Source organism: Podarcis pityusensis, assembly GCF_964106645.2.
Source record: "Podarcis pityusensis genome assembly, chromosome: 9".
NCBI classification, from domain to species: Eukaryota; Metazoa; Chordata; class Lepidosauria; order Squamata; family Lacertidae; genus Podarcis; species Podarcis pityusensis.
Genome location: NC_138034.1, coordinates 39837493 through 39858827, shown reverse-complemented (window position 1 = coordinate 39858827; position 21335 = coordinate 39837493). Strand labels below are relative to the sequence as shown.

Sequence of the window (21335 nt, the reverse complement as noted above, 5' to 3'; positions counted from 1 at the left end):
GAATGTATCATCTGTAAAATGTCTTTGATACATCCAACCGTTCAAATGTGACATCTGGATGGATCTAGAAAGCCAGCAGAGTTTGAAGGCATAGGATCTGAAATCTGTTTGCAGACTAAATCAGATGTTATCACTGAATGAATGGAAAAGCAGACTACAGAAATGTATGTAATCTCTGTTGTCAAAAAGGGCCAAATCAGATGTTTCTTTAATAGTGGGATTAGTAACCCTATCTGTATTTTATAAAAATTAAATTCCAGGACTGAGAGGGCCCATTTTTCATTAGAACTGCAGCCTACAAGCATCTTTCAAATTATTTCTCTGTGCCAGTCGTGGTGCCCATATTGTTCCAGCAGGGGCCCCTTTGTGGCAGATCTATCTATGGTGGGATTACAGTCAAATTTAAGATTGCCTCCCAGCATGGTGTGTCACTCTGCAAATCAATGCAGTGTGTGTGTGTGATTTTTAGCATTTTAGCCACAAATGTATGTTGCCCCACATTGGAGTGTTATACTGAGGCCAAGGTGCACTGTTTGAGCTTCATTCCCAAGTACTGGAAGTTCAAGAGAAAGAGGACGTGTGCTGCCTTCTTTGTCACTGCTCTGTGTAACATGCCATCTCCGTTTTCTAATGATATTGGATCCTTTTAGCCTGCATAAGCATATCTATTGACATCTGGGAGCAATTCTTCCCACCTTTTGATTAAGAAACTGATCATATCCTCCCCATCAACAGATTTTTTTCCAGACCTCTTATGCAAATATTCCTTCTTTTCCTGTCTTTCCAAATAATAAAACTTAAGCTCCTTTATTTTGTAAGCTTTGATCACTGTTTACACTTATGTCTAAGGATACAATAGAATCCACTCCCCCCCCCTTCATTATTGAAGGTGCTGATGTGAGCTTCTAATTTTTTTAAGCCCCCTGCCTTTTTTTAATAGCAGAGCCCTCAATGACTGTTTATGTGTATGGGGGGGATCATTTCCTTCAGTTTGTCTGTGGTGAAACAGGCAGCATCAAACCTGGCACCTTTGACTGTCTTTGCAGCTGTCATTGTGGAGGCCAGCTTTAAAACTGTTTCCTTGCTCACTGAAAGTAATCAGTGAGGTTGTGTTCCTTAGCTGGCTGCACTCCCTCCATCATTCCCTGTCTACCAGCTTCTGAACACCTGACTGGTGGTACAGGGTTTCAGTAGCTAAGACTTAATAGAGTGCGAGACAGAGCAGCTAGATTATTCAACTATTCTCTGTTGCACACACTTGTGTCCGCCCCAGTTTTACATGATTTTAGACTGTTTTTAAGCTGTTTTTAATGTCACTTTTTATATGATGAATTCTTAATGTTAAATAGAAAAGAAGTACATGCACATTTCAAATCAATAAATGTAGGTGAATCCCCCTTTTCACTGGGACAATCTAGGATCACCTGATGACTTTGGGAAAATGTACACTTTGATATGGAGAATGCTAATTGATTGCGAGGACAGGCAAGGTGAGATTCAGGTATATGTTCATTTTTTTCTAGACTGCTGTTTAACATTTCCCATTATTTTTCTTATCCATCCTTTAGCTTCATGGTCAGTGGCCCTTTGGGATGTCTCCTTTTGGGCAGTTTCTTTGCAGCTGTTTTCCTTTTCTTCAGAAAGCATCAGTGGGGATCACAGTCCTTAACCTCTGTGCTCTAAGCGTGGACAGGTAAATAGTTCTACAATTTCATTCTATGAACAATTTCTCCTAGAACAAGAATGAAGAGAGTCAAAAGTGTAATGACTCTGGATTTTGAAAGCTACAGAACTAATGGCTGTTTATGATATGAAGGCTGGATTGCTAATCCCATGTACCTGGGAGAAAGCGCCATTGAATTCAGTAGGACTTACTTCTGAGTAGACAGGATTGCACTGTGGCTGCTTGGTTTTATTTTAAGGTTAAAGCTTTCATCTTGTGTTGTAATCGCATGTGATAATTTTCTTAATAGCTTCTAGACAAAGTAATAGTGTGGAAATGATCAGGTCCTCTTAACTGAGTGAAGCATTTTTAAGATGACATGATATCTAGATTTCTTAAACCAAGCGTCAAAGATGTCCTGCCTGAAGGCAGCATGTACCAGAGGCTCAAATGCCCAGACCAGTCCTATGTATGGGTCTCTCCCTTGATTGGACCCCAATGGGCTGATCAACTCCAGCCTCTTGCCATATGATCTTTGGATGAAGGGCAGAGTATACATTTAATAAATAATAATGATGTTTGGCAAAGGAATGGAGCAAAGCCATTAGCCAAGGCCTGCATTGTTGGGCACCTGTCAAGACCCCTGCCCCGTGAGGATGCCCCAATGGTTCTGCTCCTCCTTTTCTTCTTTTCATTGCTGCCTGCTTGCCTGGTCTCTCCTTTTTGCTTCTTTGGGGTCCCCCATACCTTCTGAAATTAGACATCTGAGGGAGATGTGGCACCTCAGCTACAGAACACTCTGATCTGATCTACTTACACTTCTGCCTTTTGTATCCCAGACATAAGCTTTTTTAAAAAAATTCCTTAGGACTGAAAAACATCCGTTGAGCTATTTCCAAACAGCATTGATTTTTTAAAATTATTATTCTGATGCAGCTGCTGGTTTCTTGTTCTATCGTTTTATCGAATTGCTTAATTTTATTGTTAAATTGCTTTGTTTTGTTTTTAAAATGTTTGTAATTGCTCTCCTGGGAAAACTGTGCTATAAACAAACAAACAAATTAACCCACATTATGTGAATTAAGTCCTCTTGTTTATCTTGCTGCGGTGTGGGATTATGTCCACAATTGTCTGTATATTATAGAAAGTTGTTTGTCTATTCACTATGCATTTGGACACCTTAAGATAGTGTAACCAAACATTGATTGCATAATAGTCTTGAGATCAAGTAGCAGTTTTTTTCAATGTGATTGGATTCCATTTTGAATCAAGATGCACTGATTCAAAGCTGCACTGATTTTTATTATGAGACCCCAAATAATGCTGTTAAGCGAAAACCATTCAAATCTAATGATTAGATGGAGACCCTTTCTTCCACACACTTGCATGATGATAATACCAAGATTACAAAACATGAATCCACTCATTTATTGCCATCTTAAGTTTCTCATATTGTAAAGAATCATGAAATGCGCCTATTATGTTAAGCTTTCCTTTAAAACTCCACCTTTTAATAAAGTATTGAAGCTTGCAATTAATGCCTCTGTGTTTTATTTTAGGTACCGGGCAGTTGCCTCCTGGAGTCGTGTTCAAGGAATTGGAGTCCCCTTGATCACCGCTATTGAAATCATTACAATTTGGATTCTTTCATTTGTCCTGGCTATCCCAGAAGCAATTGGTTTTACCACTGTTGAATTTGAATACAACGGCAACTTCTACGTTTCCTGTATGCTCCTAACTAATACCACATTTTTGTCCGTATGTATCAAAATACAGCCACAGTTGTTATCTTTCCATTTGCAATGGGGCAGTCTGGAATGGTGGGATAAAAGGACTAAGAATGGGAGAAGAGGCAAGAGCTGAGTGGATGGAGGGAAAGGTTGGCTCATATGGAGATGGAAATATGGGAAAGGTTAGGACAACACCCCAGGTGCCCAAGCATAGCACAGTGGGAGAAATCCAGAATGTTCCCATCTTTTTTAAATAAAATTATTCAAAACTCTTTAAATGTTAGCTGGCTTGTATCAGCTGGTTCCTGACCATGGTTTAGCCACTAGAGATGTCCTTCCAGCTCATAGACAGCCATGAAAGGTTATAGCGGCCTCACTCTGTTTACCTCTTTCTACTAAAATCATGTTAATAACACCATTCTCTTTCCTCAACACTTTTCCCTGGTTCCTGAAAAAGTTCACATCTAGGGACTTCAAGTTTCAGTGGAAGGGCTGTTTATGACTTTGTTTTCTTACCTTTCCCCTCCCTCAATTCTGTTTGTTTCTACAGGAATCCAGTATCTTTTTCCCTGCAGAAGGAAGAACATTGTGTGTGGTGGGGAGGGGAAAAGGTTTTGAGTGGGGGCAAATGTCGGTAGGGAAAGTGTTAAATAGCCTCTTCCTCTGTTATCCCTCTGCTGAAACTCATGGCCAGTGAAACTCAGAGGCTGCTATTGTTTAGCCGAATAAAACACTGTGCAAAAGACATGTGCAACTGTTTATAATCTGTTTTTATTAAATACATAAGGAAATCCCACCCCACCCCATTTCTTCCTAAGAAAAATAGTCTGCCATTCTGCCTTCCCAAAACATTATAAAAGCAAACTTTCAATTGCAACAGGGTTCCTCCCCCTTATATTTTGGTGACATCCAAGTCCAGAATGTTAATTTTTGTGTAGCTGAATAAGATAATGTACAGCAGAGAGAAGACATAGTCACATAAGCTCCAAATAAATGAATAGAGGATTAAAAGGGAAAGCCTCTCCTTAAGTCTAGTAGCAAATGTTACAATAAATCATGTCAGCTGACTTTAGTAGAACTTTATAGTTATCTCATTTTCAGTGGTCTTAGAAACCTCTTAGCTATTATTGTTTTTGATAGGCCTTCTTTCAAATATTTGTGCTAGGATGTAAATCCCAAAAGGCCAAGTGCTTTAGGGAACATGTGAAAGAGCACGTTTCCTGTAGAAGACTAGTTCCATGTGTACTCGTACGGCAAACAAAAGAATGCCTGTGTCACTTACATCAAAGTACAAAACTTGATGGAAGATCCGTGTAAGCTTAATTGCCATAATTAATCATTTACAGACATCTTAGTTTAGCTTTTACAGCTTTAAAATGCCCAAAGTGTCACTCCTTTAAAATTCTAAATTGGTTGGATGCAGCCTTTGGTATTCTTTCATGCATTGCTTTCCCCCCCTGTAGCACAGCAATTTAGCGTTAGTGGGAGAAGATAGATTTGTTGCATCTACATGAGGTGTACTGTTTTGATAGAACCAAGGAAAATTCCTTCTTCCTATGAATTTTCATGCTTTGTATGATGACGAAGATCCCAGGTCCAATCCCCTGCTGGCTTCTCCTGTTTAGAGGGCTAGGAAAGTAAATGTAAGCAGTTGTGGTTTGGAAAGACCAGTTGCCTGATTTATTGTAAAGCATTTTCATGTGTTCATATGAAGTCAAGTGGGAAAGGATCCAACAGCATAAAAATATGGAGGGTGGGGCTATTGATGGCTACTAGACAAAATGTCTGTGTTCTACTTCCATTGTTGGATGCAGTAAGCCTCTGAATACCAGTTTCTGGGAAGCCCATGTGAAGAGATTGCTGTTGCCCTCAGGTCCTGCTTGCTGGCTTCTCACAGGCATCTGGTTGGCCACTGTGATAACACGATCCTGGACTAGCCAAGCCACTGGCCTGATTCAGCATGCTTTTCTTTTATTCACTGGAACACAGGAAGAAGCCGCCTTATATCCAGTTAGGCCACTGGTCCATCTAGCTCAGTATTGTCCACTTTGACTGGCAACACCTCTCTAGAGTCCCTGACTTCTTCTCAGCTTGCAAGCTTACATTGAATATCACATGTACTAGGCACTTGCCACAAAGGTCCGTATAGCTAAAGCTATGGTTTTCCCAGTAGTGATGTATGGAACCATAAAGAAGGCTGATCGCTGAAGAATGGATGCTTCTGAATTATGGTGCTGGAGGAGAATCTTGAGAGTCCCATGGACTGCAAGAAGATCAAACCTATTCATTCTTAAGGAAATCAGCCCTGAGTGCTCACTGGAAGGACAGATCTTGAAGCTGAGGGTCCAATATTTTGGCCACCTCATGAGAAGAGAAGACTCCCTGGAAAAGACCCTGATGTTGGGAAAGATTGAGGGCACAAGGAGAAGGGGACGACAGAGGACGAGATGGTTGGATAGTGTTCTCGAAGCTACCAGCATGAGTTTGACCAAACTGCGGGAGGCAGTGGAAGACAGGAATGCCTGGCATGCTCTAGTCCATGGGGTCACGAAGAGTCGGACACGACTAAACAACAACAACAAAAGGCACTTGTAGATGATTGCATGGGCAGATGTTTTATACATGGTTGCTGTATTATCGGTGGTTGTGTGAAGAGGCCTTGAAACATGCAAAATAGCCAGAAGGTTTGAAGTTTTTTTGTTGCATAGAGAAATAGTGACCAAGCCAACAAACTCAGACCAGTTCCTAGAGTCCTCTCAAGAGTAATAAAAAGATCTGGTGTAGTTACACCTTTAGGAATCCACAAAAGCACAGTAACCACTTTCCTGCTTTGTAGTGCAGAAATACATTTAATCCTGGCCCTGCAGGGTGCTTATCACGTCCAACTTCTTCAAGCACCTTATGACAGCGTTCCATGAAACAACATGAAATCAACAAGGAGGAGGACAGTTGTAAGGAAGGAGTTGTCTGGACAATAGAGGTCTAAACTGAGGCAATTCCCTCCCTTCTTCTCTGAGGCTAAATTTGACCTGACAATCTTTTGGTGTTATTGTTTCTAATTTGCTATTTTTATTGTTTTGATTCCATCTAAGTTGCTGAAAGAAGCAAACAGATAAGAATCCATTTTGGTCTAAACTTTGCCCTACTTTAACGTGAAATATCTCAAGGGAAGCATTTCCTTCAGTTCCATGGCTGCCAACAGTTAGCTAACTAGCACTTTCTCACAGCATTGCCATTGATTCAGTGGCATCATCTGTGAAAGATCTTTGAAATGAGAAAGTTTTACATTCAGGCCCCAGGCTAAAGGGCCTGAAGTAAATTGCTCTCCTGTGCAACTCCCTCCTTCCCTTACCCCCCCATCCCTCTTTTTCTCTCCTCCCCTCTCCATATAGCCAAAGCCTGCAATTATAAAATGGCTAAAAATATTGCTTCATTAAGAATATATTAATTTGTGGTAAAAGCTTTAATCTTCCTCTTCCAAAGCTAGCTCTGCCGTTGAAATATGCATATACAGAACGGCAGACTTCTGACTCCTTTGAACAGTAGCAAAGAACCACATGTAATCCTCAGCTATTAACATCATCATATTTCAGTGTGGGAACAAGGAAAATGACATCTGCTAAGAATTAACAACCGATGGGAAAATATTGTGAGAAAACAAGGATTCCCCTTTATACACATACCTTCCAGTGACCAATAATCAAGAGATAGGATTATGTTTGTGCATGTGTGTTATCTCTAGAAATGGCAAAGAAATGTTTATCGTTATTAGCAAAACTGTGAAGTGTTTTGTGAAAGATACTCACCCAAAATCTCCAGCAGCCTTTAACTTTAATTGGGAAATGTACTGGGATGTCCCAGCCACCCGCTGCTTCTTGTCACATAGTAAACATACCATGTAAAGGGTTACATTCTGGCCAGGGGGGTTAAAGAAACCATACATTGAAAGTCACTGGAAACAGCAATCTGGGCTCCACATTTTCCAGACTAGTGCATGCTTAAGTGGCCTCTTTCTGCCTGGTACATGAGCAAGACAGTTAATCTTGCTACTGATAGCAGAGCACGATTACACTTACAAGACATTCTTAACCTGGACCTTTTGGAATCAAAGCCATTCGCAAAAGCCTTAAAAGGTAACAAAGCAGAGTTTTCACTGGGACAAGCTATTTAGCAAGACTTCTATTGCTCTTTGATTTTAGCACAAATGTTAGTAACCATGTCACGGATCCCTGGGATTTGAAAGTTGAGATTTGGGTCAGTTTTGCCTAGTTGCTTTCTTTCTGCACATGCTTTCACATCTACAAAGGGTCACAAGTCCCAAGCCAAAACAGATTGGAAGGTGCCTTGACCTGAGTAAACAGGGCTGCCTCTAGTCTTAGGCAGACCACTTCAGGGGACAGATGTTAGGGAGCAAAAGCAGCTTTCCTAAGCCCCCCTCTAGCTATTTTTTCTGGGGCCACATGGCCTATTCTAGAGGACCTAATCTTGTCTGCTGCCTCAGGTACTGTAGAAGACGCTATCTTGTCACAACTGGCAGTTGTATATGTGTGCACCCACGTACATGCGAGTGTAAACAGGGCAGTCAAATGGTAATGAAATGTTACGTTCTCCTACTGCTTGATTTCTGAATGTTGCCCTTGGCGGGTGTCAATGCAAGAAGGCATTGCATTGAGCAATAAGTTGTTCCGTTTTGGTTCTCTCCTCTGCAGTTTTATGCCAAAGCAAAGGACTGGTGGCTCTTTGGTTTCTACTTTTGCATGCCGCTTGCGTGCACTGCCTTCTTCTACACCCTCATGACCTGTGAAATGCTGAACAGGAGGAAGAGCAACCTGAGAATAGCTCTCAGTGAACATCTGAAGCAGGTAAGGAAGGGAGGGAGATGCCTAGGAAACATTTTCTGACGTCTATTTTCCGTGCGTTATCTTTCCGAACTTTTTAGAGCGAGCTGTAATCAAAGGCATTCCCAAAATAGAAGCTATGGCGAAAGATGAGTTTTGACCCAAAGGTATTCAGGCAAACTCAGAACATAAGGGTAATCTCAAGTGCAAGCAGCTGATGCAGACGCAATGCTTCAGAGGCCAGACAGGGTTGCTTGCTTTTTTATAACCAGTGTGACAGCTTTGCTCGCTCACTTTCTAACCTTAAAATCCTACTTTCTGGATTCCTTGAACTCTAGTTAACAATGTGCCAAAGATACATTCCTACATTTTTGCTTCTCAACATATTATCATTTCTACTTTAGCCAAGTCTGAGTAACAATACATTTCTAGTAGTGATAGGGGATGATTAATGTAGTTATTGAACATTTTGCAAATCCTGTTTGGAACTTCTTTTAATGTTCACCTGGCTCCTGAGATTGATGTACATCAGAAATCCACTGATGACCGTTCTGAAGCTGTACACGATAAGAAGAGTTGGTGAGAAGGCTGCAGCAGCTGGCCATTAGAATGAGAGTGTTTCCAAACAGTTTATTGTGGACTCAAGTTTGGTCAAGAGTGCAAGTTTTGTGCAGAGTCCACACAACTCCATCCTCAACAAAATGCAGCCCCATACTATTTTCCCACTTAAACTGGATGCATCATTTCTGCAGAAAATCCAATAAATCGCCGCTGCCAGCACTATCAGAGAAATGGTAAATCCTGAATTGGGGGAGCGGGCATAATATGGGATGCAGGAAAAACATGAGGTCCCATTTTACCTTTATTGTTTATCGTTACCTTTATATCCCACCTTTACATAAAGGAGCTCAAAGATGTGTTTTATCACAATAACCCTGCAAGGCAGGTTAAGTTGAAAGACAGTCACTGGCCCAATGTTGCTCAGGGAGTTTCATGACTTGAATGGGGATATGAACTTGGGTACTAAGCCAGGCTTGGATGAGGATGACATCATGTGGATGCTGTGAAAATCCTACATGCATGAGCTGCACCAAGTCCACAGTAATCTGTGGTGTGGAAGGGCCCTGGGTGAAAGCTCCCCATGCATATGGCTGTTTCCCCTGAGTCATCATTGCAATATCATCAGTCACTAGCTTCATGCCTTCATAGCCATAAGCTTTTCTTATATTTGGACAGCTTCCATTTTATTCCCAGTAGTTTTGCACTTTGCTTGGCCCACATCTGCAAATTCATACATGTCCTTTCGTCCTCCAGAGACGAGAAGTCGCAAAGACGGTTTTCTGCCTAGTTGTCATCTTTGCCCTTTGCTGGTTTCCTCTCCATTTGAGCCGGATCTTGAAGCAAATGTTGTATTCCGAAAAAGACCCTAAAAGATGTGAATTGCTCAGGTATGGTTTTAAATTTGGGTTGTATGTAATATGCCGAGGGGGCAGGTGAATAGAGTAGCCTGAGAAGCCAATTGGCATCAGCGCATGTGCAACTGTGGAAATGGATATTTGAAAGCTACTTGTTTTACATTTCATGCAAGATGGTTGGTGGGGCATTATTGGTTCGACTCCATATTGCTTTGGCCACTTGTCTCTACTTCTTTATTGCTTCTAGTCAAACAATTGAATCGATTCCTCCCTGATTAGCTATGTCAGCAGGATTTAGTGCAGACTGTAAAAAAGCAGACATCTCTTTTCCACAGATCATTATCCAGGTCACACAGAAGCATTTCTTATTATTCCTAGTATTATTTATAGAGCTATCAGTGTACATCGCGCTTTGTAATGTGGCACATTTGGATGTCGAAACGCCGCTGTGTGTAGCCGAACCTGAAGCTCATCATATCCAGGGAAAATGTGGAAAGCGCTCCATCTATGAAGTGCTTGAAGACACGCACAGTATTGTGGCTCCAGACACACATTTCGTGAAAGGAAACATAAAAGCACATAATAATATTACATCGCAATTGGCCTTCAACTACTTGCAGTCAGACACTGAAAAATAAAGGCACACCCAAGGGATCACTGCGTTCCTTTGCAGTCACCAAGATGCTTGCATGAACTTGTCCTGTTCAAATAGTTTATTTTAAAATATCCTCTTTTTATCTTACAATAATGGCGATTAAAAGGCTAGGTCAGGTTTTCACATCCCAGAGCATACTTTATCTGGCCCTGTTTTATTTCTTAATTATTTCACCTATTTACATACAGCTTGATATTCAGGATTTCTAAGTGGTGTACAGATTTATATTTTAAAAACCCAACCCCGACTCTGAGCTCTTGCTGTTGCCGATGCTCTCCATCTTTCTCTTCTAACCCCTTACTGTGGTTAGCACAGGGTTATTTATCTAATGAAGGTTGTAGCCAATGGTTATGTACACAAAAGGCAACTTGCACAAGCTTTCCCTTCTCTTCCCCTCTTGTAGCCCTGAAAAGCCTCTCCAGGGTGTTGGGTTACCTGCTGAAGAGCATGGCGCTGTGGACCAGGGACATGCCTGAGTGGGCTCCACTAGCACATGATCCCTCTACTTGGTTTTGTACAACAAGACCTGTGTGTTTGTTTATTTATTTATTTATCTATCTGACTTATTTGTCACTTGCTACGAAAACATCTCCGAGTGACTTTTAAAAGATCATAACATAACATAACATAACATAACATAACATAACATAACATAACAAAATTACATAAGACATTAAGTACCCCGTAACAGGCCCAGAAAAACTGCAAAAAAACTTTCATAGCACATTGCATTTCACCAATACACAGCAACCTTTACAGTGGTACCTCGGGTTAAGTACTTAATTCGTTCTGGAGGTCCGTTCTTAACCTGAAACTGTTGTTAACCTGAAGCACCACTTTAGCTAATGTGGCCTCCTTCTGCCACCGCGCCACCAGAGCACAATTTCTGTTCTCATCCTGAAGCAAAGTTCTTAACCCGAGGTACTATTTCTGGGTTAGCGGAGTCTGTAACCTGAAGCGTATGTAACCTGAAGCATATGTAACCCGAGGTACCACTGTATTATAGTCCACCAAATGCCTGGGAGAAGAAATATGCTTTTACCTAGCGCTGAAAGGTTTTAAATGTTGGCACCAAGCTCTGTGCAAGTTCTCCACAGCTGACAGACACTTCTTAATACTAATTTATGCATGTGTCACAGTCTAATTTCAAACGGGACACATATTCTGTATGATCATATTTTTTGCTAGGTAGGTACCCAAGAAGGGATTTCACAAAGCTATATGTAATACGCTCCCAGAATGAAAAAGGTTGTAATGTTTTGCTTTCTTTTTTAACCCTAGCTTTTTGTTGACACTTGATTATATCGGCATGAATTTAGCGACCATAAATTCCTGCATAAACCCTATAGCACTCTATTTTGTCAGCAAGAAGTTCAAAAACTGTTTCCAGGTAAGGATTGCGATGTATTATATAGAAGGAAATTAAGCTGTCAAAATATGTATCTAAGGGAGAAAATGTGAAAGAGTAGCATTATTTCTTCCCACCCACTGATTGGTCACATAACCAATGGGAGACCCATGAGAATCTTTTAGTCATAACGCATGAAACGATCCACTCATGCAACATTCAGCAACATTTGCCTGAACTTGTTATTGTTTGCCTGAACTTGCCTATATGTTATTCCTGAAAGGCAAAATTTAGAATACTGTGCCTCGCTTTTAGGCATTTGGATTGGGGAGGGGAGTGTATTGAGGGATTTATTCCACAGGGCAATAGAATTTTGTGGTTTTATGAATTCTGTGTAGATTATTACTTCTGGTGCAGAAATTTATGGTAAAAAAAGTTGTAGCATGGCTTTCAGTTGGCTCTTCAGTAAATGAGCAGGAGTTAAGAACTTGAGCTTTTTGATTCCACACTACAGATTTTGACCTCAACTTTACACTGGAGGGTTGTAAATTCACCCACATCCTTTCCTTTGTGAGATACAGCTTCCCATAGAGAAAATCCACTCCCGAGCTTTTCATAAAGAGCTAAAGTGAAGGAGACCCCAGGAATGTTGCACTATCATGTCCAGACTGTGCCCAGTGTAATCAATTCAGTCTTTGCCTATTTCTTCTGCAATTTAGTCCGCTTGACTTGTCCGCCAGATTCCTTCTGCTGTCAGATTTCATAACAAAGAGGATAATCCTCTTTTCACCAACCACTTACTTCTGTTCAAATAAGCCAGTCTCCTCAATCTTGAGGAACCTGTTTCATTTGGTGGGAGAGAGAATTAGCTGAAATGCTCATTACATTTGTGTATGTTGTTTGTGAAAGTATCCCTTGTGCTTTGATTGGTAGTTAACTGTTCTCAAGGGCCATATTTTCAAATCTTCTCACTACAACAAAGCCATAGCTGTCAACTTTTCCCTTTTTTTAAGGAAAATTCTCTTATTCCAAATAGGATTCCTCACAAGAAAAGGGAAAAGTTGACAGCTATGAACAAAGCTCTCCAGCATGAACAGCAACAGGGATTGATATAGGAGTATAGGAAGGATGAGTAAATAACAGCATGCATGTTTTATATTGCAATCTATATGAATATGGTGAAACAGATAAGATACAAAGTTAGGTGCACTAAAGCTCACTGAAACCAGCGAGCTTAAATGTGGCCCAATCTCTATTCAGCTTATGGCATTAATTCTTTGGTATGCTTATTTGGAGATCTTTTAATAGCAAACCAATAAATATTGGTCCAGCTGGTATGCAGGAATGTCTTGAACAGCTTACTTAGGAAAAGCTAATATTGAATTCAATACTTTGACCAAATTGGGACTGTAGAATCCAGGCCCTGATGTACTTACAGAGTGACTCAATTCAGACATTGCACCAAACCATGACTAAGGAAGCTTACTTATGATATGATATGATATGATGTGATGTTTGTATTGACATACCATGGTCTATGGTTGACTAGCAAACCAGAAACAGACACCATATTCTGAAGTAGTTTTGCAAACCATGGTTTGTGCTAACTGTGATTTGGTGTAATGTCTAAATGGGCAAATGGCGATTGCAGCTGCTGCTTTGCCTCCAGAGAATGCAATGTCATTAAGACAAGGGTCACCTTCTGACATTGACTTCTAAGAAGATATAAAATGGAAGTACTAAATTAGACTTTTCTAACCTGTTGTTTTTGACTACAACACCCTGATCGTAATCCTTGACTTCTGGTCCTGTTGGCTTGGGCTGGTGGAGCTTTTGTCTAAAACATCTACAGAGCATGAGGTTGGGGAAGGTTGCTCTAAACCATGGTTTGCATGCTGTATATTTAGAAGTTGAAGCCATGGTTTGGGTTCCAAACTATGGTTGGTGCAAACCATGGTTTAGCATGTTGTCTGAAATATGCCTATATTTAGTATCATAAGAAAAAACAATCCAGTATTTTAGAAATCTAATTCTGCCTCTGCCCTGGAAGCTTCTGCTCTCCACTGAAGACAGGGGATGATCCTTCATAAAGGAATGGAATATTAACATGGTTTGGAATCTTTCTCTTGCCAGTCATGCTTTGGCTGTAAGTGCTACCAGACAGGGAGTCAAGTATCATCTGTTCCTATGAACGGAACAAGTATTCAGTGGAAAAACAACGAACTGAACAATCATTACACAGAACGGAGCATCCATAAAGACAGCTTAAACTGATGTTTGGTGGAGACTGCACTTTGCTATGGGTGAAAGCAAAAACGGTGTACTGCAGCTTTATAAACAGAAAAACAATCTGGGACTCAATAAGCACATTTCATTTGAAGGCTCAGTGCCCTAGCACTTAAGTCCAAAGATGACCAAAGCGTCCACAAGTGAAGCTCTGTACAGATTTCTAAATGGTAGCAAGAAAGCTTTGCCCTCCCCCTTACAAAGAAATTCATATTTTGGTGAAAACAAGAAGAATCTGCACAGCGTCCTGCAAACTATCTGCAGACTCCAGGTGGACATTCTCAGTAAGTGTATTGTGCATGCTGCCGTTTTGAAGAATTTCGTAAGTCACTGTGAGTCATGATGGAATTGTTTTGAAAGACTGACAAAATGTAGGACCTATAGATGCCCTGTGTTCCCATTCTCTTGACATGAGATAGTTTAGTAAGTGTATTCCACATTTTAAAGCATGTTCAGCCAGAAGCCTTTTTAATAGCAGGGGCCAGTGAGGCAGGGCAGGTGGGCTTCCATTGTCCTCCTGGCTTTCCAACACAGCAGGTCACTGATGTTACCAAGAGGGGAGGAATGAGGCAAAAAGAGCTTGGTGCATTACAATGCCTGGCAATGGGGGCATCAGATTGGCCCCACTGCCACACACAACACTGCAGCAATCTCCCCATGCCTTTCGCATTCCCTCTCAGTAAGCCAGAAGAAATGACGCATTGACGGGATAATTGTCTTTTGTGTACATTGTTAGATGTTTAGGACACAAACTCAGGGCCAAAAGGTACTGAAATAAAAGAGATATGCAGACTCCTTATGAACCAGGTATATTTGTATATATCAATCAGCAAAAATGTGAAATCACATTTCAAGACCCATTTGCTAGCCATGTTTTCATTTTTCTTATTTGATGATGAGCCTTATACTCTAATCATTCCCAAACTTGGGTCTCCAGCTGCTGCTGGACCCAGTGGTCAGGGATGAGGGAACTGTAGTTGAAAAACAGCTGAAGACCCAGGTTTGGTAAGCCCTGCTCTAATCTGATAGAATCTGTTATGGGGGAAATCAAAATGGGAATGCCACAGTACTTCTGATTTCTATCATGAAACAAGTGGAAGCGAGAGACTTTTGCTGAACTATTGCAAATCACCTCAGTCTGCTTTCTGTCCACCCCACCTAAAGAGTTCCATAAGATTGTCTTCTGAGGCTATGCTCTCTAGACTCTCATTAAATCAAATGTGCTTTGCTAGTGCCAGAGAAGGGGCTTTTCTTGCGGCAGGACCAATATGTGCTTTTAAGGTTGCAATCCTATGCACATTTGTGTTAAGAGTAAGTCTCCGTGGGACACCTCTGAGTAGGTATGCATAGGACTGTGTAGTAAACATTTGAAAACATTTTAATTCTGTGAATAGCATTATGAAAACATTTATTCAGGAGTTATTAACTTTTGTATGCTGCCCTGCTTACTTGTTTGAAACTGCTTTTTATCTTAATCTTTTTTCTGCTTTCATGGTTGTATTTTTAAGTTGCCTTGTAATTGTTTTTTTTAAGACAGGGAATTAAAGTTTAAATAACTATATACACATGCACTTTCCCTACACTGTTTTTCCTATTTAAATTAACTGCTTAAGGCTGCTCAGGCTGCTCTGGGGTTCCTGTACATTTCCCCCCATGGGTCAAAGAGCAGCATTGGAGCGTCTATTTAGATAGGGAAAACAGCTCAGGCAGGAAAGGTAAACCTCCCTTCTCCAAGACTGTGCTCCTATGCTAGTTTGGTGCTGCCTATGCCTGCTCTGAACTTAAAAATCTGGAGGCCCTGATAGCAGCCCCCCCCCCCCCAATTTCATTTAGTGGCACCCTAATCCACCAGTTCAGCCCAGCTCATATGAGTATTGTAACATGAATGGGGACCATGCATCCAAGCATGCCTTGGCAAAATATTGTTTTTGTGGCCAAATCCCTCATGGTGGAAAACCAGGGTGAGTGATGGTGGGGTTGATTTAGACTAGATTGAAATTTGCACAAGGCTTCTTAATAAAAATAAAACAAGAAAAAATCCCTAACAAATACAAGGAACTCCTGAAAGTAAGTCCATTGCAAAAGCATTTTCTATATCCTTCTTTGCTCCTGTTGTTTGTGCATCAAAATCCCCTTTTGAGTACAACAGTGATAGAAAAAAAATTGCTATCTCCACATTGCTTTAGACCATGCAGTATTTCAGTTTTGCTACAAACCATTCTGCTCCCCTCGGTTTTGCAGTACATATCCAGCTCACAATGGCTCCAGATCTTATTGTCTGATATGTGAGTCCTATTAGCTTTAGTGGGATATACAAATAAGTAATGAAGGTTGCAGCCAATATGTTCAGAATTGCACAGGGAAATCCTGAAATCAGTCCCAACTGTTATTACCTCTTCTGCACATGAGTTGGCGGGGTGGTGGTGGTGGTGGTCACTTCAGGCATATTCCATTGTTCGGAATTCATTTGCAACAATTATAAATCAGCCAGACCACTGCTGTTGGCAATGTAGCATTTTAAAGGTGTTAAATTTTGATATCTTATCAGTTTCCCACTTTGAATTGATGTATGTTGCCTTGAGCATCTCCTGAAGGAACCGGCAACTCACAAATACAATAACAACAAAAAAGTGATATTTGAATCCATGTAACTGCATAATAACATCCTCATCATTGTCATAACCTCTACCATGTGGCAGGGGTTCTTTTTGGCTGCTATTGCCATACAGGTAGCATTTTATTAGCCATCAAAATGTATTACATCTAGCAGTGTAGTATACAATATGCATGCTACAGGAAAACTGCCAGGAGATTCATAGCACCTGTGATGCCTAGCTGAGGAAAATAGCCATGTGAATCTGAACATTCAGCTGTATTTCAAGTGGAAGACACAATTCTGTGCATAATTTACTAAGTCAGATGCAAATCAATGGCTGGCCTAACTTTGTGTTGGGTTTAGGCCAAAGTGCCTACAGTTAAATCTGCTAAACAATTCCAAAAAGCTTTACAGATAGAGTGTAATATTGTAATATGTATGTATGTATATATATATATATTTAACTATCCTGTGTAAATGTCTATGTATTTTTATGAGTGCTTATTTTCATGGCTTCTGTCTGTTTGTATACATATGTATATGTTCATGATTTCAAGCAAAATAGTAATGTGTAATTTTTAATAGGAACAAAAGTTTTTAAAAATTGTATTCTAAACAGCCTACGCATAACACTGTAGGAATATAAATATCCTTATATAGTGACATAAATAACCTTTTCTGGTTCCGAGACAGTGGAGTCAACTTCAGTGTCAATATGACAGGACGTGCAATGTGCTAACAATTTGATTTCTCTAGAGAGCCATTTATACTCCTGATTTTACCACTTCACATTGCAGTGGTTTACTAGAGCCATGAGTAGAGTGAAATATTTGATTTTTCATTCCCCCCTCCTCCTTTCCTCAGCCCTTTGAAAGCCTGCATTTCCATTACCACAGTTCAGGAAACCATATTTCTGTTACCACATTTCTAATTGTAATAAAAGGACTGTATATTCTTCGTGCTCCTTTCTCAGCAGCATAATTATTCTTATTATGAGCTGGCCCTGTCGCTGGGCAGAGAGAGGCACCTGCCTCAAGTGCGGAATGCTGGAGTGCTGTTCCTCCTAACTGTTTGCTTAAGTTAGTCTACGCTGTGAGCCCTAAGCAAAGCAGATGCCCTCAGTGGAGGATCACCAGTGTTGAAGTAGGATTCAGCTGCTAGTCCGATTGTCTTCTGTGCTTGGAATGGGGATGGGACAACAACCCGTCCTTCAGTGGAAAACCGTCTTGGTTCTACCCTGTTAATATGCATTCCCTTTATTTCCAAGATTCAAAGGTAAGTGCTATCTAATATATAGCCAAAATGACAGTAGCCCCACACAAGAGAGTGGTAGCAGCAGGCTCAGGGAAACTTGAAGTACACAAAATATTTAATGAGCATGCTCATTAGCCATGGAATCTACTAGATACTTCCTAATCATGGTCTTGGGGCAGCAGCAGACAAAATGCAGGTTCATACAAGCACCATTGTAGTCTCCCACTAGCTCAGCCTATGCCACAATCTTCTTCCCTGCCCTGCCCTGCCCATTTTGCTGCACACATGGTACCTAGGAAGCAGGGCCACAAAAATCAAAGCTAAATGTGTCCAATTTGCAGCCACAGCTCAGTGGAAAATCACAAGCTCGGTATAGCATACACAAATAAACCTATATGAAGCCTTGACTCTGGTATCACAGTCGAAAGACACTAATCTGAGGCAACACCACAATATATCCTTATTCAGATAACTGACACAATTATGCTCCAGAATGTTTACCATATTAGTTTGGCTTGATTGCCACCACCTACTGGTTTTCTCCCACCCCATGGTAATACTGTTCTGCTTAATTTATCACATCAGCACCAATGAGGGATGAAGGGAAACAGAAAAACATTGACCTGTTAGGACCATCTCCCCTCACTTTTGTTTATGATCTTAATTGTTAGTTGCAGACTCTCCCCCATTATGAGTTATGTGGAGAACGCACTAGTCCCCTACACTGTGTGTGCTTGGCCCACCAGGAAAACAACTAAGGTGAGTAACAACGTGTGGCTGTTCCATCTACCAACCATGAGAAGAAGACAGCTGAAAGAGTCAGAGCATTTACTGAACATGGACAGTGGAAGAGAGATTTCTGCAAGCAACAAAAACAAAAATGGGGTTGCCATTCTTTATGTATATGTAAGTACAGGTTCTGAAATGGCTTTATTTATATTAATATCCATTATTTATTGTAGTTATGTCCCACTTTTCAATCAAGGATGGGTCTCAAAGTGGCTTGCAAAAAGGTGCAAACATAAAGGAATGTGTGACACAGCCATACAATCTTCTCTAGTCCCTGGCAATGGAAGTCCAGCTTCCAGGCACCATATGTTGCTAGGCTTCAACTCCCATTAGCCTCAGCGAGCATGGCCAGTGGGCAGAAAAAAGGGAATTTTAATCCAAAAACATATAGAGGGCCACAGATTCCCCATTCCTGCTTTGGAGGGAGAAGAAGATGAAGAGTTTGGATTTGATATCCCGCTTTATCACTACCCGAAGGAGTCTCAAAGCGGCTAACATTCTCCTTTCCCTTCCTCCCCCACAACAAACACTCTGTAAGGCGAGTGGGGCTGAGAGACTTCAGAGAAGTGTGACTAGCCCAAGGTCACCCAGCAGCTGCATGTGGAGGAGCGGAGACGCAAACCTGGTCCCCCAGATTACGAGTCTATCGCTCTTAACCACTACACCACACTGGCTCTCAATGGAGGGAGAAGGCAGAAAGAATATGGGGCTGGCTGGTGGTAAAGATACTATCCCATGGAAGCAAACCTTACATTGATCTATTTAGGCTATTTAGGATCTATTTAGGCTAAGATATCTTCAAAAATATATTTAAAACAGTTGGTCTTGTACAAAAGAAGACTCCTTCTACAATGTACTTTACCTAATGTACTTTGGGTAAGAACCATAGCTTAGTAATCCATGGGAAAGCTCCAAGTTCGGTCCCCGGCATCTCCAGTAGGGCTGGAGGGGACTCCAAAGCAAAACCTGGGAGAGCTACTGGCAGGCAGTGTGTATACAATACTGAGCTTCATAGTCCAATGGACTGACTCAGCTTCCCTTTGTTCCTATGGTCTGACTCAGTAGTATAAGGCAGCTTCCCTTGTTCCTAACACTATTGGCGTAAAAACAAAGACAGTCGAAGCATTAAAATCAAATATTATGGTATTATAGAAGTACAATTTTTTGTAAGGTCAAATAGAGTGATATCTCCCAAAATGACACCATCTGTTAAGTGTCTACTTGCATTGCCTCACATAATCCCACTAAGGAAACTGTACCATTGCAAACACAGATCAGCAGTTATCTCTTAATTTGCGCCTTTTTGGCCTATTAAAAAGGCTGGATATTTTACAATTGGTGGGGCACACGTAAGACACCATAAAGAAGGGGCTTGACAAATCTTGATACAATACACAGACGCCATGTGTACCACTGAAGAAGCCGAAAGAGGGGGTGATCTAAAAATGTAGGTCAACTGCTTTTTCTCTAGAGAAAGATGAAAAGCGAACTGACCTCCGAAACCTCAGTCAACTGTCAGCAAGATTTCTCTCTCCCTCCATGTAGACATGATTGCTGTTGAAATCAATTGCTGCTTGATTCACACTTTCACAGCTTTATGCGTTACAGCAGTCACTGTTAGTCTCCAGTGGCTGTTCTGTACAAAAATATATCAAAATTCCACTTCCCACTGGAATTCTATGCACACTGCACAAATGCACTTGGCTATGCTGGAATTCCAAACCAAGCTACTTTTTGAGGTTGCTGCTCCTTAAAGAGTTCTTTAGCATTCTTTCAGGGGGGAAATTAGTTTCAGAAAATTGCTCCATTGGTTTTCCCGCCATTTTTGACTGTTTTCTGAAATCGTTTCAGAAAGTGCCTCAAACAGCTGGAAAAAGCATAACGTTTAACCAAAGTTTGGTAAATTGTTGAGAAGTGAGTCTTGAGAAGAATATATTAACTTATCCTCTTTCAAAAGAAATGTATAATGGCCTCCAGTTTCATAGATAAAATATTTCTTGTCACTTATTTTACAATTTATACGCCCATGGTTGTAGACTGATACCTTTTCTTCTTATACCCTGTGTTGAGAAAGTAGTGAACTGTCCACACCCGGCTAGACATAACATCCTGCCAGCAAACATCTCACAATCACAAACATCTGTTATGTACCTATTTCACAATCCCCCTTCTTTTATGGTTTGCTTAACTACCAGAAGCAGTCTGCAGCTGCCCCTCATCTTTCCAAAGCAGGCCAAACAGACTTTACTAGCTAGATAAAGAAAAACTCACCCCCCCCCATGATGCATAATCCCTTCTTTTGCCTCAAATGAAAAGCAGTTCTATTCAGAGATTTCTTTGTTTTAAGTCATTTTAAAAGCCCTACTCGATCTGCTTCCCTTTATTCACAATGGTGACTGTTCTGTAATAGATCAGCATGCACAATAATGCCTTAACAAAACAATGTAAAATAAGACAGAGAATACAACATGTAGCACATATATATCGAAAGTCAACATTTGACATCATTTTACTTTCTTTCCACACTTCTCATACCACACCCTGTCCCTTAAAATGAAGGATCTAGTTTTTTGGCCTCTCTCTCTTAATCACATTACTCTCCTCTCAGTCACGCTGCTGAGAGATAATGGATACATTTGAAATAATCAGGTCTGTCTCCATTAAGCAGCTGCAGGCAGTTTCTTGACCCACAATCAACAGGACAGCACTTGTCATTGTCCTTCCCATAGAGTGAACACATGGGTTTGCATTCATTTGTTCT

General features: G+C 40.8%; 1 protein-coding gene across 1 annotated transcript in view; it reads left to right on the top strand.

The window, feature by feature from the left end:
• The window catches only part of EDNRA (endothelin receptor type A), a 28578-nt gene extending 11086 nt beyond the window's left edge, over positions 1-17492 (top strand). The window contains exons 3-8 of the mRNA XM_081021396.1: positions 1569-1693; positions 3223-3421; positions 8103-8255; positions 9546-9679; positions 11583-11691; positions 13783-17492. Of these exons, the coding sequence (XP_080877522.1) occupies positions 1569-1693; positions 3223-3421; positions 8103-8255; positions 9546-9679; positions 11583-11691; positions 13783-13923 (861 nt within the window). The 3' untranslated portion in view covers positions 13924-17492. The remainder of the gene's footprint in view (positions 1-1568; positions 1694-3222; positions 3422-8102; positions 8256-9545; positions 9680-11582; positions 11692-13782) is intronic.
• Positions 17493-21335: the final 3843 nt, after the last annotated feature.